The sequence below is a fragment of the Microtus pennsylvanicus genome, chromosome 7, assembly GCF_037038515.1.
Source record: "Microtus pennsylvanicus isolate mMicPen1 chromosome 7, mMicPen1.hap1, whole genome shotgun sequence".
NCBI lineage: Eukaryota > Metazoa > Chordata > Mammalia > Rodentia > Cricetidae > Microtus > Microtus pennsylvanicus.
The window spans coordinates 27,740,899-27,765,516 of record NC_134585.1 but is presented as its reverse complement, the minus strand read 5'-3'; the positions used below and the strand labels follow the sequence as shown (position 1 = coordinate 27,765,516).

At 46.5% G+C, this 24,618-nt stretch overlaps 2 protein-coding genes across 3 annotated transcripts in view; one reads left to right on the top strand and one right to left on the bottom strand.

Annotated features, from left to right (window-relative positions):
- Gpr45 (G protein-coupled receptor 45) overlaps window positions 1–13,081 on the top strand; it is a 59,806-nt gene extending 46,725 nt beyond the window's left edge. The window contains exons 2-3 of one of the 2 annotated variants that reach the window (XM_075980275.1): window positions 8,551–8,661; window positions 9,621–13,081. In XM_075980275.1, coding sequence (XP_075836390.1) covers window positions 9,758–10,978 — 1,221 coding nt within the window. In that variant the 5' untranslated portion in view covers window positions 8,551–8,661; window positions 9,621–9,757 and the 3' untranslated portion in view covers window positions 10,979–13,081. The remainder of the gene's footprint in view (window positions 1–8,550; window positions 8,662–9,620) is intronic. The other variant, XM_075980274.1, reaches the window with a different exon arrangement.
- Window positions 13,082–21,165: 8,084 nt separating this feature from the next.
- Tgfbrap1 (transforming growth factor beta receptor associated protein 1) overlaps window positions 21,166–24,618 on the bottom strand; it is a 44,566-nt gene continuing 41,113 nt past the window's right edge. The window contains exon 12 of the mRNA XM_075980273.1: window positions 21,166–23,764. Within this exon, the coding sequence (XP_075836388.1) occupies window positions 23,588–23,764 (177 nt within the window). The 3' untranslated portion in view covers window positions 21,166–23,587. The remainder of the gene's footprint in view (window positions 23,765–24,618) is intronic.

Sequence of the window (24,618 nt, the reverse complement as noted above, 5' to 3'; positions counted from 1 at the left end):
TGCCAAAACTGACTCGGTTTCCAGATTCGGCATTTCAGAAACAATATGTTCTTTCTGGAGGAGAGAATGAGAAACCCAATATTCCAAACACCGATGGGTTATTAATTATTAGATGCTTTGGAAACAGAACCTGTCAAGTTTTCCTGCCACTTAGCTAGAACTGGACCAGTAAAGAGAAAACAAATTCTATTAGGTGTGTGTGTGTGTGTGTGTGTGTGTGTGTGTGTGTGTGTGTGTGCTGTGTACCCAGCGTATCTGTCTTTTCTCCAGTCTTTAAAAGATAGTTCTAAAAAGGTTATAAACACTGGGCTGGTGAATAGGCTCAGTGGGTAAAGATGCTTGCTTCAGAGCCTGAATATCGAGTTTGATCCTAGAATCCACATAGTGGAGAAAGAAAGTCAGCTCTGGCGGGTTGTCCTCTGACCTCCACAAGTAAGCTGTGCCTAAGCATGTGCACACACACACACACACGCAAGCACGCACGCACTACTTGTTTTAAAGCCAACACATGCACCATAAGGTCGTGCATACAAACGGTTTGCTCGCTTACCTGCGGGTGGTGGCTCTGCCGTATTGGTTACTGTCAGTGTACCCGTAACCAATGTGCCAGGGTGCTCGGAGGCAGAGGACACCTCCTGAAGCTCACAGCTGGGAGAAGAAACTAACAGAACCTGTCAGGCTCTAGCAGCGGACACCATGTTCCCTTCTGGGCCTGAGCCAAGCAGGACCACACAGGGAAGCTCAGCAAAGACGAGCAGGGCTGGGGAGATTCCCAGTACCACTCGAGCAGTGGCAACACTCAAATGTGAGAAGCCCAGATGATTTATGGAAAATGATTGTAAGTTACAGAGGGTTAAATGGAGTAATGTCCCCTAGCCATGGCATGGTATCCAAGTGTGTCTGTCCTTTTGATGAAACAGCTCATATGAGTGATGAGATCACTCTATGCTATGTAGGACCTTGTTAATGTCTCTTTTTTAGTATCTCCTTGGCCACCTGTGGTATTCTCAATACAGAATGCTCCCCCATCTACTCATAGAGTGGGCCTCTTAGGAGGCGTGGCCTTGTTGGACTAGATGTTTACAGCAAAAGGGGGCTGGCACTGTCGGGACTGGGCATGCGTGGACCTGTGCATGGACATTTCATCTTTGCAGTGAGTGATGCTGGGAGTCAGAGCCTGTCAACTTCCGTGGACCGAGTGACAGTTTTTATGATGATGTTGTCCAGTCTCAGCCACAGATGGAAAAAAATTAGATATTTCTTATCATTTACCCCCAAGATTCAGAGCTCATCAAAGAAGAATCTGAAAAAAATGCAAGAGCCAAACCAAAGGACGGGATTCTGTGTAGCTGGTTCTTCTGCATTGAAACATTGTCTCCAAGGGAGAAGGGAAGCTTACAACGCTCCAGAAAACGCAGACAAAACTCAGAAAGGTCAGGAAATAAACACAATTTACAAAGCTCAGAAAGCTGCTAGAGACTCTAGGATTCACTAGGTCCCTCTCCAAGGTCACTGTCTGAGTTACGTTTCTGCTGCTGTGAAAAAAGAAAAAAAAACACCACCACCAAGGCAACTGTCTGGAAGAGGGTGTTCAATTTTATCATTCCAGACAGAGGGTTAGCATATATGACGGTGAAACCAAGGAACAACTGAGAAAGCGTGCATCTTGATCTGCAACAGAGACAGACAGACAGACAGACAGACAGACAGACAGACAGATGGAGACCGACACAGAGACAAAGAGAGAGAGAGGGAGAAACAGAGACAGAGAAAGAGTACCCAGGAACAAGCATACAAGAATGGCAGGAGACTTTTGAAACCTTAAAGCGCTGCCCCCCACCCAGTGACACACCTCCTCCAAGAAGGCCACACCTCTTAATTCTTCTGAATAGGTCCACCAGCCTGGACCAAGCATTCAAATATTTGAGCCTATTGGAGCCATTCTCATTCAGACCTTATCCAGCTGTCTCTGACATGTGGAGAGAAGTAGAGTGAAGCAGAATAATGAGCTTGACGGTATGCCCTTGGCATTCCAGGAACTTTGTACAGGAACTCACAGACAAGAACTGAATGGAGACTTTTTAAGCAATGGTGGGCCAAGCGTATGATGCTGGTCTCATTGCTTACATTACCTAGTGACATCAGGTTCATTCTAGTATGTGTAATTACACTTTATGATATTTCCAAAATAACAGACACCTAACAATGCTATTTCTCAAATAGGATAGATAGATAGATAGATAGATAGATAGATAGATAGATAGATAGATGATAGATAGATGATAAATGATAGACGATTGATAGATGATAGATAGATAGATAGATAGATAGAGTAAATATCCCCATTATATGTGATGACTGTGTTTTGTTTTGAGTGGAGGACAGAACAAGCCAATTCCAATCTCTGATTTAGAACTTCTTAAAGCCTATTGGTGCCACCCCAGCTGATTTCTGTCTATACTACCAGTCAGCAGAGATTTGTTAGGCAACACACATGGACTTGAAGCTGCCATCTGCTCCTTCTTCCTGATTTGATGGCCACTCAAATAGCTTTCTTATTCCCAACTACAACATTCCTTTTGTTGAAATTATTATCATCATTTATTTTTTGTGACAAGGTCTTATTATATTAGCTAAGGTTGGCCCCTGACCTTCCAATGTCGTGCCTCACTGAGTCGGCTGAGTGCTGATGTTACAGTCATATACCACCATACCCAGCTATGGAAAACACTCTACACCTGTCTCTAGTTATACGTGCAGCCGGTTAAAGTTTAGTCAAATCATTAACTCATCAGATGCCCGAGTTTTTAAATTCCACTATGCTTTTACAGTGTTTGTAAATGAAGCTATATTGGTTGCTGGGATTAAAAACACCATGACAAAAGCAAGTCATGTGAGAAGGGTTTACTTCATCTCACAGTTTACAGGTCTAAAACAGTCCATCATGGCACGGAGGTCAAGGCGTCGGGAGTCTGAAGCAACCAGCCACATTAACTCCATAAGCAAGAAGCAGTTTTCCCACATCAGTTAGCTCAATCAAGACAATCCCTCACAGGCAGTCTCAGAGGTCAACCTTCATCCAGACAATCCCTGGAGGAAGCCATTCGATGATGAGTGGATAGGGCACTGGCCTATGCAGATAGCAGAAAATCATTAGGAATCATCTTATTTATTTATTTATTTATTTATTTTTAATACTATTCATGTTTAGTTTTACCCTAGGTCTCCTGACTCTCTAATCTCTGGTACTTGGTTACTCAAGCAGTGCCAGGCATGGGTTCTTTTTCATGGAATGGGCCTTAAGTCAGTCAGACATTGGTTAGCTACTCCCACAAATCCCATTGCCCTAGCATATTTTCAGGCAAGACAGATTATAGGCCAAAGGTTTTGTGCATGGGTTGGTATCCATTTTTCTCTTTTGGTAGCCTGAAGAGTACCCCAGATGAAGGGATAGCGTCTTGTCCCCCTTCCCTGACGCAAAGCCTGCCATCATCCTGACACCCACCAGAAAGCCTGTGGGGAAAATGGCCCATAGCGACTCCTGGGCCTCAGACAGGAAGGATGATCAACATTCAGGAATTCCTGACAATCTTAAAGAGACAGACAAAGCTAAACTAAGGGATTCTAAAGGAATCACATATAAATCAGAAAAAATGAAAGGGAAACTTCAATGAAATACTTCATAGCTTTGGAGGCATTGGAGACTGGCATACAGCCCTAAGCAGGAGTGCAGCACGAAGCATTGTCACAGAACATAAAGACACTCTCAGATGTTAAAGATGGATTGTTACAACCAGAAGTAAAGCCAGTGACCCAGCACTTGACCTCTGCCATCTCTGGAAGAGCATGGTTCACAGATTGGGTTAACCGACCTTGGGCAGTGGTGGCGCACACCTTTAATCACAGCTCTAGGGAGTCAGAGGCAGACAGATCTCTGTGAGTTTAAGGCCAGACTGAGTTAGTTCTAGGACAGCCAAAGCTACACACACACACACACACACACACACACACACACCAACAAACAAACCCTGTCTCAAAGACAAAAATGAAAACAAAAATAAAGCTAGACAGTGGTGGGTAGCACATGTTCGGAATTTTTCCTAACGCGAGCTCTCTACTGACACAAAATCCCAATCAAGCCAAATCAAAACAAGCCAAATTAAGAAATATCCAAGTTTAATGGGATTCCTGCGCTCTTGGGTGGCCCCAAGGGGGAACCTGGAGGCTGCAAACATCCACCAGGAAGAAGCAAAAGGGACCAAGTGATCCTCTTTTGGGAGTTCACTTAAATACTCCGTGGGAGTGGTCCTGACCCCCGCCCCCAGGGAGGGATCAGAACTTGGCATGCTGGGATTTGGAGTCCAGACCAATACAACTCTGTGGGGGAGGCTGGGATAGATGCTAGGGGCTGGGGGTCTACGCTCCCAATTTAACAGCATATGTATGCCTTTAAGTCCATTATTAGGAGGCAGAGGCAGGTGGATCTCTGTGAGTTGGAGGCAAACCTGTTCTACAACGTGAGTTTCAGGACAGCCAAGGTGGTTACTCAGAGAAACTCTGTCTTGAAAAACAAAACAACCAAAAAAAAAAACCAAAAAAAAACAAAAAACAAAAAACAAAACAAAACAAAAAAACCAGAATTAAGTAAAGCTAAATGAGCTAGTCATAATGGCACCTGACCACAGTTCTAGAATTTGGGAGGTAGAGGTAGGAGGTTTAGGATTTGGGATGACATAGTGACTTTGAGACCATCATGAGCTACATGAGGCTGAACATAATCACTAAATATAAAAGTTTTTTAATATTCAGAGTATACAATATAAAAGGGAAAGAGTTTTTAATGGAAAAGAAAATTGAGGCTGGAAGAATGGCCTAGCTTTCAAACCAATCTGTGTTCTACCACAGGATCGGTGGGAATATCCAACCTACAGAGGAAAAGATTTTTCTAGAGTTGACCTCTGTGGACCTTTGGGTTTAAATGGCTCCGTGAGTGAGTGTCCCACATAGTAAAAAGTGACCCAGATGTACATCTTTCACCAACATTTCCAGTAAAAAGAGAACTAACAAAACGTCAAGAGAAAAACGCTTATCATCAATGAAGAAAAATAATGAATCTATTTTAAAGTCAGAATCAGTGATACCAATTGTTGAAGGGGCAAAGCTTCCCATTTCTGGCAGTAAATTCTTGCTATCTCAATTGTCAGACAAAGTACCCATTTGTGAGAAGGTAGAAGAAAAATACCTTTTTTTTTTTCTTTTCAGAGACACAAAGGCTTAGAATGCTTTCTTAGCTTGAAGCTTTCCCTGTTTCCCTGGAACATTTTCTTAGCAAGTAATTTACAGTAATTTTCCAGAAAAGAGAGAGCAGAGCATTTAGGAACAAATGAATCGTGAGAAGCCGTGCTACTGACCCACTGGACAGAGCCCATAAGTGGAGCAGAGGCAAATCTCCAGGAAGAACAGCAAGTCCAGGCAAAAATACTAGACCCAAGAAGGACGTGGCAGTATGAAAAAGAAAAAAAGAACTCGAGGGAAACACAAAAATCTGTACATGACAGCCATGGACCATATATGAAGAAAACAAACTGTAATATGTGATTCTTTTAGCTTCAAAGTTTTGATAAATTACCAAAAATTTATACTTAACTTGATGTTTATATTAGGAATGTACTCCTGGTATATCCAGCCCATGTAGATCATAATCTTCAGCCAGTCAGAAAAATAGGATTCTAGCAGATAACATACCCAAAATTGAACAATATTACATAGTAATAAAAATGTAAATAGCTTTATTGGGGATTAAATTATTAAAGTCTACTTATAAAAATATCACAGAGTAACAGGTGATAAATGGGGGGCTTTAGTTAGGCAAAAATAAAAATATAGCTGATGGTCAAATAGACGCAAAAGACTGAGAGAATGTGGGTAAAGACAAGAGTTACTAAACGGTGCATCTCATACGGTAGAGGCAAAAGGGATGCTGCCCAGGCTCAGTGGACTATCACATAGACATTATCAATCTTCTTACGGTTACAGAGCTTCTCAGATGACTTCAAAACACTTCTTCATCCGTCATTAAGAGGTCAGTAGTGTTTTCACTAGGATTTTACTTCTGTGAAGAGACACCATGACCTCGGCAACTCTTATAAAAAAAAAACATTTAATTGAGGCTGGCTTACAGTTCAGAAGGTCAGTCCATCATCATGGTGGGAAGCATGGCAGCGTGCAGGCAGATGTGGTGCTGAAGGAGGAGCTCAGAGTTCTACATCTGGATCTGCAGGCAACAGGAAGAGAGAGCCTCCGGGTCTGGATTGAGCTTTTGGAACATCAAAGCCCACCCCTTTGACACACTTGCCCCAATAAAGCCACTCTTATTCCAACAAGGCCACACCTCCTAATAATGCTACTCCCTATGAGTCTATGGAGGTCGTTTTTATTCAAACCACCACAGTGAGGTAATAAAACAAGCTCAACCTTAAACAAGCCTTGTGGTGAGAACAATAGTATTTATACTATTGAGTATAAATAGTAAGTCAGGAACAAATATGTGAACTTGTCCTCCAGCATTGTGTGAGCATCATCAGCATAACACAAGCCAGAAACTGCTGGGAGTGGCTGTTTGATGTGGGTACCCAAAGATGCAGGTAAGTAACAGATAAGATAAAAACAAAAGGCTAAAGCATCCATTCGTTATTATACATTGGGAAAGAAGTAAATACTACAAAGATACATAGGGACGTGTAACTGAAAACCACACACACACAGAGACACATACAGACATACATGCACATACACAAACATGCACGTATGTGCGCACACCTTTGCCCATACTTTCTACTCACTCTTGTTTTCTGCTTCCTGGTAATTTCTGTTTGGATTGACCCTTGGCATGGTGCTGAAAATAGATACTCAAAGAGTTCTAATAGAGTTTTTTGTTGATGGTGAGCTAGGATGAGGGAAGTGGGGAGGCCTGCTGGGAGACAAGAAACACTTGTTGAACCTGAGAAGAGGGCCAGGTTGTAGGGCACAGCTGTCCCCAGTAGCTGGGGCTTTGCAGAAGGATCAACCACAACCATGCAAAAGGAAGCTGGGGCAGAAAAGACCTCATTTCTCACCCTCCTTCATAGACTAGGGGCCATCCTTCCAGGGATAGATGAAGAGGGCAGGGAATCTGGAAGGGACAAGGCAGTCTCCAGCACATCTTCCGGACCCATGCACACACAATTCTGTCATCTCTCAGCAGCTGTGACTGCTGTGAACTCCTAGTTTCTATTTCCAGCTGAAACCGGGCGGTGGTGGCGCACGCCTTTAATCCCAGCACTTGGGAGGCAGAGGCAAGCGGATCTCTGTGAGTTCGAGACCAGCCTGGTCTACAAGAGCTAGTTCCAGGACAGGCTCCAAAACCACAGAGAAACCCTGTCTCGAAAAAAAGAAAAAAAAAAAACCTCTATTTCCAGCTGAGTGCCTGGAGTCTGCTTTATCGTGGTCAGTGTCCTGGGGCCACCATCCTGGTGCAATCAGCTGCAGTGGACGCAGTAGACTTCAAAACAATGCCATCAGGTCTATTCCACATGCAAATGCATGTACATGAAACAGTAACCATCGTAGCAATGTGACTGGTTTGTCTCGGGGCTTAAATGGTAACAGTGTCACCTCCAGAGAGCCTTCTGCCATCCAGATGTGGCGACATGGCTCTGTGATACGCACTGCTACTCTGCACCTGGACCTGATGCATTCTAGATGAGGGAGTCCAACAGAAGGGATGAGTGAGTGAGGATCCCCAGGGAATGAATACATGGGAGGAGCCTGGGGCGGGGCTAGGGAGATTCCTTTCACCCAGCAATGACTTCTGACTGCAGACCTCGGCTCCTGGACACCATTCCTCCCACATCTCTGAGAAAAGCAAGAAAAATTAACACTGTTTTTAAGAACTGGCCCTCTCCCCTCCTTCTTCGTGTTTCCAAGAAGAATCTTACAGCAGCTTTTATACTCATCTGAAATGTTCCTGCCAGGGAAACAAGGCAAAGGTTACACACAAGGTCACTATTGTCTTATGGCTCCACGTTGAGTATGAGCTTACACCTGCCTCAAATGTAAGCAAATGTACTTAACATTTTTAGTAAGAACACATTTCAGATTTTTTTTTTCTCCAAAGGTAGATCTCAGTAAAGATGCGTAGAAGGCCAACTTTCAGAAATGATGGATGTGTTTACGGCCTTGGTGGTAGTGATGGTGTCCAGGTACACACTTGTCCCTGGCACTACTGAGATGTAAACACATACACCTGCTCCCCTTTGCCTTTCACACCTTGAGAAGGTGTTGTTGTCTTTTAAGTTAAGACTGAGGTTATAGACTTCGGGTCTGGTTAATTTTGCCGTGTGATTTTTTTTTTAATAATAGAGTTAACTTTTGAAAAAATATCTCCACTTTTAACTCAGTAGATAAAAATATCTGAACAAAGGACAGTGCATAATCTCCTTTTTAGAAAGAGTAAATAAATATTAAAGTGACAGTATAAAAATCTAATTAATCATCCCTTTCTTCATCAAGGAACCGGGAAGTACCACCTGCCTGTCAGTCTGGCGCTGTCCTAGGTGCTGGAGACACACAGACTAAAGCAGGCCAGAGCCCTGCCTGCTTGAAGCCAGCATCCCAAAGCAGGTGGTTTGCTCAAGAGCCCATTCCATTGATTTTCATAAAAATCCATTCAAATTACATTGCTGGCAGAGGCTGCTTATTCATTTCCTGGCCACCCAAACCCGAAATAATTACACAGAAACTGTATTATTACAACATTGCTTGGCATATTAGCTCACACTTCTTTTTGGCTATCTCTTATATCTTAAATTAACCCACTTCTATTAATCTCTGTATTGCCACACGGTGGTAGCCTACCAGTAAAGTTCCATCCTGCGTTTGGCGTATGCCTCCTGTGGAGGCTACATAGCTTCTCCATGACTCCACCTACTCTATATATCTTTTCCAGCCTGGCTGGCTATATTCTGTTAAGTTATTGGCCAAAAGCATTTTTTTTATTAACAAATGGTATTCATAGCACACAGAGGGGAATCCCACATCATTACAAAAGTGGTAATTCCAAAGTACCTACAGGGCAGAGCTTCCAAGTGCCCAGAGGATAGCTAGCTGCTTAGGTTTCCTGGGCTGTTTGACAAGACTCAACCTTTATAAATATCAGCCTTTGTCCTAAGTCAGAAATAAAGGAATCATTCTTCTCTATGCTCTCCTGTCCCTGGAAACTCACGAGGAATTGATCCCAACACGCCCTTACAGACTACCATCTCTGGATTCTAAACTCCTTTATAGAGGATAGGGATCTGTTTGCATACAACCCTAGAGCTCCTCTTCAGATTGTGTATGACATGCTGTGATGAAGGCAGTATGCAAATCATATTGCTTAGGGAAGAGTGGCAAGGAGGAGTCTACATATGTTCCCTTCAGACTCCACTGGGGCTTTCTGAGTATTTCCTGGGTTGGCTGGCTAAATGCATAGATGTGAAACCCTCACATGTTAAACCACCAGTACCTGTAAACTTTAGACCATGCTCTACTCCGCCAGGTTTCCAATAGCTGATTCTTTTCTCCCCTCCTTCTTGCTCTAGGCTGTAGTGTCCTACTAGGGAGCTGGGCAAACACATGGCTCCCAGAGAGACAGGACAAGAATGCAAACCCCAGCTAGCCACTCCAAAGGAAGATTTCTCCCAACGACTCAAGAGCACTAGAGAGCCGTCGACATCAAATGAAAAGATGCAGCCAGCAAACAGAAAATGAAAGCCACCCAAGGGCTGGAGGGTGCCCTTGCAGCCACTTCTGTCCCGGTGCCGAGTTTCTCGTCAGGATGGCCTGTAACAGCACACCCATTGGGACATACGAACATCGGCTGCTGAATGGGAGCAACGATTCGGACCCCGGGGCCACAGCACTGTCCACACCGCTCAGGATCTCGTTGGCAATAACGATGTTGCTAATGATCGTGGTAGGATTCCTCGGCAACACGGTGGTCTGCATCATCGTGTATCAGAGACCGGCCATGCGTTCAGCCATCAACCTGCTGCTGGCCACCTTGGCCTTCTCTGACATCATGCTGTCCTTATGCTGCATGCCTTTCACCGCCATCACCCTCATCACTGTCCGCTGGCACTTCGGGGACCACTTTTGTAGGCTCTCAGCTACACTCTATTGGTTTTTTGTCCTAGAGGGCGTGGCCATCCTGCTCATCATTAGCGTAGACCGCTTTCTCATCATCGTGCAGCGACAGGACAAGCTGAACCCACGCAGGGCCAAGGTGATCATCGCAGCCTCCTGGGTGCTGTCTTTCTGCATCTCTGCGCCCTCCTTCATCGGCTGGACGTTCATGGAGGTGCCGGCTCGGGCCCCACAGTGTGTTCTGGGCTACACCGAGTTCCCAGCCGAACGCGCCTACGTGGTGACGCTGGTGATAGCCGTTTTCTTCGCGCCCTTCGGGGTCATGTTGTGCTCCTATCTGTGCATCCTCAACACGGTGCGGAAGAATGCCGTCCGCGTGCACAACCAGTCAGACAGCCTGGACCTCAAACAGTTGTCCAAGGATGGCCGGAGAAAGATCCGGCGGCAGCAGCAGCAGGTCAGCCTGGACCTGAGCTTCAAAACTAAGGCCTTCACCACCATCCTCATCCTCTTCGTGGGCTTTTCGCTGTGCTGGCTGCCCCACTCAGTCTACAGCCTGCTGTCTGCGTTCAGTCGGCGGTTCTATTACAGCGCCTCCTTCTACACCACCAGCACGTGCGTCCTGTGGCTCAGTTACCTCAAGTCCGTCTTCAACCCCATCGTCTACTGCTGGAGGATCAAGAAATTCCGCGAGGCCTGCATAGAGTTACTTCCCCAGACTTTCCAAATCCTCCCTAAAGTGCCTGAGCGGATCCAGAGGAGAATCCAGCCGAGCACCGTCTACGTGTGCAACGAAAACCAATCCACCGTCTAGGGAGCAGGTCAGACCAGGCCGACGGACCGCTCCGAATGGTCCCGGCCGAACTCTGCTCTCTAGCTTTTAGTTGTCTGCGTTTTGTGGTGACTACACAAGCACAAAGGTACTCATTTGTTACCAGGTGATCTGTGGCTTTCAATTTTCTGACCTCCATAAGGCGAATTATTATTTTTCTCTCTCAGAAAAAAAAATATAGTTCTAATGGGAATCGGGGCTTGCAGGAGCTGGCCCAGAAAGTGAGAGGGGATGAGGGGAAGGGGGAAAGTGAAGTTGGCTGAGGGTGGGACAAGAGGAGGGTCTATAGACAGAGCACATCCATTGCATCCCAGCCCCCACTCCACATGCTCAGGAGAAGCCCCTGGTGGCAGTTTGTGGTGCCCTTGTTCACGCTGACACTTGTATCTACAGGGCCTGGGTGTGGCCCAGAGGTCTCCATAACGTTCAACTGTGTGTTTCTGATCATGACATATTATCCTTTCTGGAAAGAACTGGAAATCATATTGGGATGTTCCTGAGGTCACCAGTGTGACAGGGTAGGGGTGGGACGGGGGTGGGGAGGTGACAGAAATGTACTTTGTGACAGCAAAACTGAAATGAGAAGTCCACCTGGACACTTGGGCGTGTGTCCACCCCTCCCACATCTGGCAAGCAAGACAGCCTCCTTTGTCCCTGTCCATTCTTCGTCCACTTGGTTTCCATCCTTTCCAGTGTGCTAAGAACACACCTAGTGTTACTCGTCCGTTGGGCAAGTCTCCGTAGTGACTTGCTCTCTGAAGCAGAAGCAGCCAGTGGCTTAGCTTTGTTTACATATCTCCTCTGGAAGACCCAGAGCCTTGTGAAGCACCAAATCCACATCAGCACCAGAAATGCTACAGGGACAGAACAGACAGCCCCTCCTCAAAGCTGGGCTTACACCCGTCCATCTCTGATCCTCCTACCTCACTCACGCCCACTGCTGCTGTCAAATCCTCTTGCCCAGGATCCAATCCTGGGAGGGAAACTCCTTAGAGGAGACATTTGGCTTGGCCACTATGCTCGTGGCCGCCTATATGACCGAGAGCTTCTGGTGTAGGAAGGTGAGTTCTGCATGCCCAGGACACAGCAGTTGGGTCTGTTGAGCTTTCTTTGCAAAGTCAGATGTGAAGAGAGGGAGAAATTAAGAAAATATGAGTCCAGGTCTGACTGTATCAGGGACCAGTCAGTAATCTTTTTCATTTCATCTTCTGTCAGCCTCAGTTTACCCATTTGTCAAAGGAGGAAGCAAGTCTACATGACTTCAGTCTCCTTGATTCTACACCTGCTCGTAGCCAAAAGACCCGGAAGAGATAAGTCCCCTTGATTCTAAATGGGGTGATTTTTTTTTTGCCTGAAATAGCCAGTTCCCTTACATTCATTTATTCATCCGTAAGATGGGCATCTGTCAAGTAAATGCCTAGTGTATGGAATGTAGGGGATGGAATGCACTGTGCAAGAGACAGTGCCCAAAAGAAGGCTGAAATGCACCCACAGCTAGTAGTCCAAGAGCACAGAAGTTCCAGCTGGCTTCGTTTCTTATTTCTTTCCAAGTTATGCTCAGAGACCAGCTCCCTGCTCTCCTACCCTCTTCCTGCGGTAGTGGTGATGGAGGCAGTGGAGGGAGGTGGGGTGTGAAGAGACCATAACTTATGTTAACCTCAGCCCAAGGGAGGGTCTGTCACGAGAACGATTGATCAGTTTTCATCAGCCAAGAGGGAAAGAGAGAGACGGTGGGATTGGCATGTAGCTTATTAAGGCAGGTGCCACCAATCCTATGCCTCTCCCAGTGATCCGCAAGGCTAGGGTTGGTCTCAGCTTCCATGGGTCAAGTTCACAGGGCCCAGTGGTGCCCAAGAGAATTGCCAGACTACTATGAGGGGCAAGCTTATGGGCACCTCCTCTCCAGTGGTATTTTAGAGAAATTTTATTCAGGAACCTTGAACAAAGAGAAATCACAAAACTGAGTGAAGGTACCAAAATTTACATCCATGTGTGTTATATGATATAAGTTGGATAGTAATATATATGTTTCAAAGTAATAATTTTGTATATATTTTAAATAAAGTATTATGGCTCTTTCAGTGTATAAAGTCATGTTTTTGCCAAAACTTTTGTTTTGTACCAAAGGTACTATTACAAACCTGGAATCTTGTGCCCAGTACCGATTTATCAGGCTGTTCATGGCACATCTTAAACCATGTAATTACAAATCACAAAAATACAGGTTTGATGGTTCTAAAAGCTGGGAAGTCTAAGACCGAGGAGCCAGCGGGTTTAGAGTCTGGAATGGACCACTCTCTTGAGTCACAGAAGGTGCCTTGGTGCTGCTATGTTATCACACGCAAAAGCAGAGGTTCCTTATGTGTGTGTGTGGGGGGTGTACGTACGTGTACATGAGCATGTGTGTTCACTTGTGTGTGTGTGTGTGTGTATGTGTGTGTGCACAGGAAGCCCAGTGGTTGACATCAGCTGTCTTTCTCTATCGTTCTCCATATATAAAAGCATAGAATAAAGATGCTAATTCTATTTAGGAGAGTGGAGTGAGCCCTCATGACAGAATCACCTCCCCACGGCTCCATCTCCACACAACATCACACCTGTGTGAGGTTGCAACCTCAGAGTTTGGGGAAAACACTTTAAAACAGCAGCAATTCCAAAATCACAGTGACCTCCCTGCAGACAGCCAGTGAGTCACCAGCATGTTTGACAAAATGGAAGTGGATGGGGCAAGTGCTGCTTTGTTTCGGAATCATTTCTCTATTTCTCATTCTCTTTGGCCCACAGTTTAGCCAGGTCCTGGGATTTCTGGGCTCTGTGATGTCAGAACAGCTCCATACATATATTTTTTTTTCTGTCAAGGCCTGAGGAAGAGAAAAAAAAAACCTCTCGGCCACAGAAATAAATAATTCCCATCCCATGAAGATGCCTGGAGCATGTGGAAGAGCTTTAGACATGAGACACAGCGTCATATCCTCAAAGGGTCCGGGAACCAATTCCCTATAGATAGCTGCATTTAGAGAGGCTCCATCTCTTATATAAAGTGCTATGATATTCAGAGAACCAGTGCACACACTTCTGGGTACTTTGAAGCACTTGTAGATGATTTTAAACTAAATGATGCACACATCGTACAAGTACACAACATACCACACTTCTTTCTTAAAAGAACGATGGGGAAATCTGTTTGTATTTAGCACAAAGAATTTTTTTTTCAATTATTTTCCAACCCTGAGTGGTTGACTCCGTGCATGTATAACCAAAGGATATTGTTGTAATTATAATGGATTCCAAAACCCTATCACTTTTTTTCACTGATTTTTGCATTTATTTGTGTCTATGTGGTAGAAAAGCAGGGCACGGCGTGTGTGTGTAAGTTAGAAGGTAATTTGTGGTAGTAAGGTGTCTCCTTCTGCTATGTGGGTCCAGGGAGTTGAAGCTGAGCTGTCAGGCTCGGTGACTAGTCCCTGTGCTCACCGAGCTGTCTCGCCAGTCCCCATCATTTCATCTTCAACCTAGGTCTCCACTGTTGGAGTAAAATAAAAGCAAAGGTTCCAGGCTGGAGCAATGGCTCAGCTAGGAAGAGTACTTACTGCTCCTGCAGGATAGTACCCAGTTTTGGTTCCCAGCACCCACGTGATGACAGACAGGTGTCCTTCACTCCAATGCCAGGGCTTCCTGTGCCTTCATCTGGCCTCTGCAGGCATCAGGCACACACATCACCATACATACGTATGTGCATGCAAGAAACTCACACACGTCAATAGGGGTAAATAAATCTTTAAGAGAAAAAAACAGCAAAGTCCCAAGAATGTTGGGAGCATTAAAAGGAGTCATGGAAATCTAGGTCAATTTCTCCTATTTCCAGACACGTGGGATTGAGTTCAGGACTGAGCACAGTTTGAGACAGAGTACACACAGCTGCTCGCTCCCCGCTTCATTCTGAGTATAACGGAGCACCCCGAACTCATGCCCCTCATCTGGGAAATAAAGAGAGTTGTCCCAGACACAAAGCCTTGCTGAAGAGCAAGCAAAGGATGAGGTGTAGCTGGTAGGAGTGTGATTGTCTAGCAACCTCAAGGTTCTGGCTTCCACCCCAGCCCCGTCAACATAAACAAGCAAGTAGACATTACATATCTATCGGATAGAGCCCAAAGAAGGCCTGGTCCGGCACTGGGATTTGGAGACTGTAATTGTCTCCGAGGGACGGGGCAACTGCTTCTTCCTATCAGTTTGTCCTTTTTATGGGCTAAGGTGGAACATGGTTAGAGAGACAGGCAGATGAATTTTTCTGAACTCAAATAGAACCGAAAGGACTTGCCAATTAGAATAGCATCTGGCTTGATTCGGTTTGGTGCTGTCTACCTGGAGGTGACATCAAATTCCACAGGTGGGGGGCTCAGTCCCTCAGACTAGACAACCCCCCACATTTCGGATAACAGCCCAAAGAGTAGCAGAAGTGCATGGTGGCCTATAATCCAGAGCTCCCATAATGCCCTGCTAGGTTTGATTAATTTGGTACAGCTGCTCACAGAACCCAGGGAGCCATTTTGCCTCCACTTACCCTGTTTTCACAGAGGAAACTGCAAAGGGTACAGCTGGGCAGGTAGGTGGAGGTAATGAGTGGGATGAGGCCTGAAGGGAGGAGCAGTCTGCCTTCCCCGCCCTCTCAACGGACTGACCGTCCAGCAAAGCCACTAGGCAGCTCCCGGAAGTCCTTCCGCACCTATCCTCTCTGGAGACTTGATTACACAACCGTTATCAATGACACCACTAGCCGTCTGTGACCAACTCTCCTCTCAAAGCTACAGAGAAACCCTGTCTCAAAATAACCAAAAAGAAGGAGAAGGAGAAGGAGAAGGAGAAGGAGAAGGAGAAGGAGAAGAAGAAGAAGAAGAAGAAGAAGAAGAAGAAGAAGAAGAAGAAGAAGAAGAAGAAGAAGAAGAAGAAAAGTAAAACACTCAGTTGAATGGGGTTGTGATGTGAGCTGGGAAAGGCATACATTCAAAATCACTGGACCACAAAGCTCATGAGCTTTATAGGTAGGTCATACATAGCATCCACTCCACATCTCTTGTATATCGTGGGACTTCTTGTATCAGCCAATTCTTATCCACCCTCTCCATCTCCACACACACGCAGTAGCTTTATTAGCTCGCTCCTCCCTCCCCCCTAAGTAATAAGCACCCTGGCAAAGCCACAGTGGGCTGGGACTAGCTGACCTCTTCTGCCCATTGCTAACGAAGCACTTCATTTCCCAGCATCTACGTAAACAGAAAAACATCTGAAAATGACAACAGCGGGGGCAGATTAAGCTCACACAGGACAGACAGTGCCCTGCCTGCCTCTTGTGTTCGCTTGCGTGAAATTACAGTGACGGGGCAGAGATAATGATGCGCTCGCTCACAGGATGCTCGCCCATTCGCATGCCCGGCCTCTATAATTAGATAACCTTTGCTTCGGTCTATGCCACAGAGATTCCCCGGGACACAGGCCTGCCAGGCAGGTGTGCCAGTACGCCGGGGAATCTGCAGCTCCAGGCTCCCCATGGTGGTGGGAAAAGGAAGCAGGCTGGCTTTGACTTCCTCAGATACTGTTCCTCAGCTCATGTCCATGGAGAAGTGGAACATCAGCCCTTCCCATCCCATCCCAGACCAGACCCCACCCCCACTATTTACACTCTTCAAAAGGTTACCTTGCTCCCCCAACAAAGTGAAGCAGAGAAATCTGCACACACACACCCCCAATCCTAGCCAGTTCTTCAGGATGTCAGCAACTGTGGATATCAACATCATGGAGGGGCAGTGACCCCCTCAAAAGTAAAAATGGGGGTCACGGTAACTTCAGCAATTCTCCAAGGAGGGATATGACCAAGGATCTAAGAATGGGGTATCGCCCCTCCCCACACAACTGAATGGTTGTATACAGAGAGAGGTTGGGGACAATTATGGTAACATAGCATCCATCAGGAGACCTACTGTGAAATACACCCCTGCCTGTTTTTCCCACACTGAAACCTGTAGGCACCCGCCCCTGCTCTCCTTCCCTATATGAGTTAGTCTGGCTCTTGTTTCTGAATAGACTTGGCACAAACCTTTGTAGATAAGCACGTGTCACATCATAGATGGGTGGTGGGGAGTCCGTGTTGACAACATCTAAACCCATTCTTAAGGAACCACAGCAGACCTCACACTGGCTTTGCTCAATGGTGTGTTTTCGTCACTTGATCCAGACAATAGATGGATGCCATTTAGTTGAGTTGATAGAAAGTTATATTTTACATGGTCTGGATATAGGAAATAGACATTCTAATTCTAATACAATCCAATGGTTTCTAATCTAGTAAATTCCAATATCAAATACATATACATGTAAATAGTCGGTGTGCAAACGCATACACTGTTGGTAACACACTATCTAAAACCATGAAATGAATTGTAGGTCTGCTTTTTAAAAGGCAATTGTGACATGGTCACACAATAATAGGCCAAGTGTATTCAGTCATGGTAGAGAACCGCATGGTTTGACCTATTTGAGCAACCCTGGCATTATCAGAATCACAGAATCAGGAAAAAGAGTGTGGTTGCAGGAGGAGACAGGGAGTCATTATACCCCACTGAACACAGAATCTTTAGGATCAAGAACACGTGGAGATGGATGATGGTAATGGTTGTATTTCAACGTGACTATACTCATGTCACTAAAAGGTACACTTAAAAGTGGCTGCATGGGCTGGAGAGATGACCCAGATGTTAATTGCACCTACTGCTCTTCTAGAGGATCAGGTTTCAATTCCCAGCACCCACATGGCCGCTCACAACTGTGTATACCTCCAGTTCCAAGAAGATTTAGCACCTCCTGCTGGACTTCATGGGTATTGCACACAAACATACCTGCGAATAAACACCTATACACAGAAAACAGAAACAAATAAATCTCAAAGAAAAATTCTTTTTCCAAAGTTACTGCAGGGTCCCGGAGAGGTACCTCATTGGTTAAGGGCCTTAGCTCTCGTCCAGAGGACCCTGGTTCAATTTCCAGCACCACATAGCATAATACAGATCATAGTCATCTGTAACTCCCATCCTGGGGAGTCCCAATGCCCTCTTCTGGCCCCCATGGGCACTGAATGAATGTGGTGCACAGACAGGCAAGCAGGTAAAATATTCATACACATAAAATAAAAAGTGGTTTCAGGGTTAGTATACTGTCTCAGTGGATGGAAATGATTACTGCCAAGTCTAATGAACAGAGTCCTACTGTGGGTTAATGCTCATGTACACTGTAAAGATTTGTCACTCACATTGCCAATATAAAACACTGATTGGCCAGTAGCCAAGCAAGACATATAGGTGGGGCAACCAACCTAGGAGAATTCTGGGAAGACAAAAGGCAGAGACACAGTTGTAAGCAAGAAGCAGAGGAAGCAAGATGAGAAGGCCTCACTGAGAAAAGGTACCAAGTCACAAGGCTAAACATAGTTAAGAATTATGGGTTAATTTAAGTTGAAGAGGTAGTAAGAAGCCTGAGCAACAGACCTAACAGTTTATTATTAATATAAGCCTCTGTGTGTTTATTTGGGACTGAATGGCTGTAGGACCGTATGGGGCAGAAACTTCCGTCTACAGAGTCCAATCCCCAGGACCCACCTGATGAAAGAGAACTGACCCCCTTGAGTTGTCCTCTGATTCCTGGATGTGTGGTTGCAAACCCTGCCCCGCCCCACAAAAAATATAGATGAAAAAAATATTAGTCCTTACAATGATAATGTTTATGTTTTGAAAGAGGAACACTTTTAAAATGTTGTCACCTTGGTGACATAGTAACTGTTATTGCTTTTCTTTGGGGCAAAACGCTGATTTCTTGATGTGGTTTATAATATAAAATAAATATATTCTGGTAAATTATTGGAAATCAAAGAAACTGTTTTCAGAGGTGTGCATTATTATGCAAATCAAGGAAATGCTTTCTTGTCCTATAATTCCCAAGAACGCAAAAGTTTAGCATTTGGCTATACATATTTATAGGCTTTAGTCAACGGTGGCCTATAACTCAGCAATGTATTGAAACAATTTAGAATGGATTTGGGGGATTTTCCTGTAACATCCTAGCTAGAGAGGAGAGAGTGAAGGACAGTAGGCAGCCGGGCTCCCCTAATTCTGTCATGTGTATCAGCTGACCCAGGTAAATCACAAATGTTTGTGTGGACTACTTTCTTTAAAGTCTGTTTAATTTTAGGCAATGGTGGAAACCAAGTCACTTTAGCTCCTATTCCTGAGAGTAGGCTGGGATTTGTCTGCTGAGCTGAGAAAGAACACGAATGAAATCTGGAGGGAAGGCTTACTGTCTCAACTAAGACAAACGGAAAATGTTCTGTAGAGAAAGATGACCAGCGTGGTGAAGGAGTCGAAGCCGCCAGAGGCAAAAGAACGCATCGTAGCACAGACTGGAGAACAGGAACAATTGAACACCAGACAGCTCGACCCCATGTGGATGGCTGTGGTCACTTTCCTGGACAGCGACCATGCAGTGAGTTATGGGAGTGCTGACAGCTCATAGAGACAGACAGGCATACCCACAGTCACACAGCCAAATAGGAGATTCTGTGCTGGGTGCTATTGGGGCTCCCCAAGCCCTGAAGGGCAGCACTGAGCGTTTGAACACTCAATCATGTCCATTCCCTTACCCTGATTCCCTTGATCAGAAAGTTAACTCCTGAAGAGACCCCAGACGCTACCCAGCTCTACCCCCTGATCATGGATGAGACCCTAAGGTCTAAGGGACATGGCTGTGTCCAGGTAGAGTAGCAGAGTCAGTGGGACCCAAGTCTCTTGGTATCGAACATCTTCTTGGTAAAGAGTCTCACGTGGTCCAGTAGCTGTGTGTGGTTCTCTAATTCTTGCCACGTGATCTCATTTAGCTAATTTACCACTCTAGGCTGCAGACTGAATTATAGCTGTTTGTTTCCTTTCCCCGGTTGCAAGCCAAAGGAAAGCAGGCATCATTAATTCTGTGCTTTTCTCCAAACAGCATGCTAACAAGCCTTTAGCTGGAGCTCCGGCCACGGAGCTTTGCCGAGGAGGTGAGAAGGTCTCTGGTCCATATGGTCTAGATGCTTGTAGGTTTTCATTTCAAACGCTAAGGTTGACAGATCCGCTAGGAGCAAATGGGGTATTAGTTAATCTCTAATTGCTCCTAACACAAGTCACGGGCCATTTAACCGAGGCAGACGCCAGTCTTTGCCTCCACAAGACACATTTAGGACAGTTTACTCTTTCTCTGCCATTTAGCCTTGTCTCTTATCTTTGTAGTAGGTCCACACCTCGGTGGAATATAGCCTCTTCTTTCCAGGCTCCAGTTTAGCCTGCACCATCTCTTGCTTTATTGTTATTTAATATGCTAATAGACGCTAGGGTACCCGTGTGTTAAATAAAAAAGATGATCCCAGCTGTGGCTTCACGTCTCTGGAGGCAGCACCCATGGTAATTGGAATAACAGTAAAACCTGGGCTAGTTTTATTGGGGGGAGAGGGGTCTCCTTGCTTGGTGAAGTGCCAGACAAGAGAATTTTCACGTGTGTGTGTATGGGGGGGGGCGAGGTGGTCACCTTGCTGGACAGGTGCCAAACTAAAATTATCACGTACCCCAGTTTTCTGCTTGAAATATGAGCCTTGACAGCTTGCCTCACTCCACGGATGTGAGGTTTACCTGACCACATGACAGAGGAAGGTTAGAAGAGTCCAAAAGATGCCTATAGTCCCCTTTGCTCAGGGATGGAGCAGTGCCCATGATGCACAGACCCATGATGCACAGACCCATGATGCACAGACATCCAACAGGATTGCCCAACGACCTGCTGTGACCACTGCAGGGAGGGGGGCTGATCTGAAAACACTTGGTGCATGCCTGTGTACCACTTCAGGGCAGGGATGATGGAGGCGAGAGGACGGTCTGCTCCACCACTCCGCTTCATGCCCTCGAAGGCAGGGAGGGGCTCTCTCTGGACCTGGAGCAATGCCGTCTGTGCCCTTCCATACCTCAGCACTTACAGGCAAGCTGCAGGCATCTCCATGGGCACAGGGAAAAGGCAAAGTGCAGCTGGACTCTAGAACTCCTCCCAACGAGGCGGCATATGTAGAAACCAGCACTTTAGTAAGGTGACTTTTATTTAAAAAAAAAATGACAAAAAAGGAACAAAGAATTAGAAGAATTTTAATAAAATCAATAAGTTTACATTTGTACATCGTGTGGATTTGGGACCCATTAGGAGGCAAAGGAAGCTGTGAGGACAGAGGTTCCTACGGGAGAGCAAGCAGAAAGCAAGGACTGGCCAGTTGTGTAACAGGTGCCCTGTGGCAGCGGGACCCAGTGCCCACTTCTCTGTGCTTCGGGAGCGTCCAGCACGGCTCAGGAAGCCCCTCTCTGCTCTGTTCTCACACCCAGTGCCCACAGCCTGGGTGGCACCTGGCAGGCAACAGTAGATAAATGGTTCCCCCAACGAAACAGTCCCACCCGCAGATATGAAGGTGAACCCATCTCAGCCCACGCAGCTCCAACCAGGACGGCTGCGGAGCCTAAAGGGAGGAACAAGCCCGAATCCAGCTGTCACTGCACCACTCAGTGGACAGTCACGGGCTGTGATAGGACCACAGGTTCATCTTTAAAAAGGGGTTTGAGAAGCGGCCCTCGGGAGAGTGAGGACGGTGAGGGAACGGGACTTGTAACAGATGAGGTGATTCTCTGCCTTGTAGAACTGTTTACGGTAAAGGGCTGGGTGGGGGTTGGACTGCTCGACTTTGTCAATCAACACTCAGAAGAGGCCAGTGTCTCCAGGTTAGGAGTGAGCAGACACAGCCCCTTCCGAGATCTTACCCAGTTTGGGAAGGGAGAACAGTGCTGCTCATGGGGTAACTCGTGCTTTGAGAATTGTAACGCCAATTCGTTGCGTATAATGACAAGCAGTGAGAAGTGTCCTCAGTCATCCTTGGGACACTGGAGCTGCAAGGAGACTTCATTTATTCTCAGACACTCGACACACGCAGGGAAAGGGGTGTCAGTCCCCTGAACAGTGACAGACGCTTTTACTTCCTGGCTTGCTCAGAACCCCAAAAGGAAAAGAAATACAGTGATCATTGTAAGTACAGGAGCATTCTGTAAAGACTGGACAGTGAGGGGAGCTCGGGCAGGCGGAGGGAGGGTGTGTTCTGGGCCATCCCGTCAGCCCAGGAGATGCTGTTTTTCAGGTATCATAGCGGAGGATGTGCTGTCTACCCTGAGGTCCTCATAAAGCCAGCCTCCTGGGGTGACCTGGAAGAGGGCAGTGCAATGGCAAGAGCTGCAGCCTGTCCGCTGCAGGACGCAGAAACCCCAAGTCCAGCTGGTCACGGAGGAGACCCTTCCTCTGCGGGTTCCGGAAAGCTCAGGCAGGCATAGAAAGTGCTGGCAGATCACGTGGCCTGGCCAGACTGCCTCCTGAGGTCCTGCAGAAACACCTGTGGGGAGAACGGGGCGAGCCGCTCTGCTGGCTGCCGGCTACAGGGCGGAGGCCAATGCCAGCCCCTCCCGAAGGCTCACCGGCCACTCAGCACATTTCCCTTCGAGTTTCCCAAGCATTCAGTAGGAGGTACATTTTAAAGAGGAAAGAGATCTCTGTAATGAAAACAGCTGAGGAAATTCCAAGCGAGAGAAAACGACAAAGATGATATGAATTCAAATAAAAATATTTAGTTGCGGATCTCCATCAAGGTGTTTCCAATCAAGTGGATGGAAACGAACCTGTTTCTGGGCCATCACACAACCTGGGGCCCCTTAGTTGCAATCTTCAGGATGGGCAAAGCAGCTTCCACTCCGACCTCTTTTTCTTTTTTTCTCTTCTATCGTGTGTGTGTGTGTGTGTGTGTGTGTGTGTGTGTGTGTGTGTGTGTGTGTGTGTGTGTAGGCAGGACAGCCTGTGGGAGTTGGTTCTCTCCTTCCATAGTAAGATCTGGGGACTGAATTCAGGTTGTTAGGCTTGGTGGCCAGTGCCTTTGCCCACTGAGTCACTTCACCATCCTGCCTGCTTCAAGCTTATGTTCCTGAATCGATGTCCATGTGCTAGGCAGTCAGAGCGTAGGCCTTTACACCATGACGGGGCAGTGGCTTCCCGAGGTTGACAGCAGGATGGGAAGAGCAGACACTGTGTCCACGTTAGCAGCAGATGCAGAGCCCATGTCAAGAGCGCACCTCCCCAGAAGGCAAGGCGCCCACCTCAGGACTCTGCTTCCTGGACGCTGGCCTGAGCCAGGTGGAGCTGAGCTCCTTCCCTGGTCCCAGCTATGTCGGGATCGCCCAGGCTCCACCACCTGCTTTTCAAAGTTGGCTTGTGCTTTGAAGGACTGTAACCTCCTGGACGGGGAACCTCTGGCCTGTCGCTAGTCTCGAGGTGTCAGGCCTTTTCCTTTTACATTCACATGAGGAACAATCAGTGCTGCGGTGCCCTCATTTCCCAGGGCTGGCAGTTCCCTGGCACCCAGATGCCTTCCCTTTGTTCTGGCTGGCACAAAGCAGGTTTGGAAAAGAACCCAGAATCCCCTTTGCAGCCTGGAACCATGCTTTTTCAAGTCCGAGTGCCAGGGCTGGGTGAGCTGGGGGTCGTGTGTCTGCTGGCAGCACAGTGGGTGTGCACGAGCCCTCCATTTGGGTATCTGACAAACACAGGCTCACCAAAAGGGTTCTGGCAGAGTTCGCAGAGCTTTTTGTCTGAGAGCCAGACTGCACTTCCCTTGAGCTTCACCTGCAAACAGAAAGCAATCGTGAGGAAGCTGATGAGTCAGGGCGAATGGGTGCACAGTCTATAGCGGACTGCGGCTGCCCACAGGATTGTGTCCATCAACTTCTGGACATGGGACGTGAGAAACAGAAATGAACAAGCAGAGAAAGCAGCAGAGCTGCCTTCCTTTTATTCTTCGAGACTTATTTATTCCTTTTCCCATGTATGTGTGTGTGCCTGCATGGGTTTCCATGCATCACATGCCTGCAGAAGCCAGAAAAGGTCATCAGAATCCCGGGACTGGAGCTGTGAGCAGTTATGTGGGTGCTGGGAATTGAGCCCAGGTCCCCTGCAAGAGCAGTAAACACTCTTAATATCTGAGCCATCTATCTCTCCAGCCCCAGCAGTTAGTTTTCTTAAAATAACCACTGCGTTTCTGGAAATTTCTACACAAACTCTTCCCTTCAGCATTCTCAAAGCACTGACTGTCTGCCACAAAGTCACGACTATCAGAGCTGAGGGGACCAAGGGGGATGCTCACTTGCAAATAAAAAGCAGAACCCTAATCAGGGATTTGGTCACAGCCCCGCAGTTGATTAGTGGCACATTCCCACATCACAGTTTCATTTTCTGGAAGTCAGTAAGAAACAGTACCTGTCAATATTGACTCTAGTCTGATAATTTAGACTTGAGTTGCACATGCTAAGGTTTTTCTATACAGTCGCTGTCAGTCTGGGCAAGTTGGACCACCGACAGGGGCAAGCAGCAACTTGGGATTCTCCTGCACGAACTAGTGCCCTCACCATGCAGTCCTGCAGCCTACCAGGATAGGCACTAGGGGGAACACTAATAAAAGTCCCTGCCCTCAAAATCTAAAT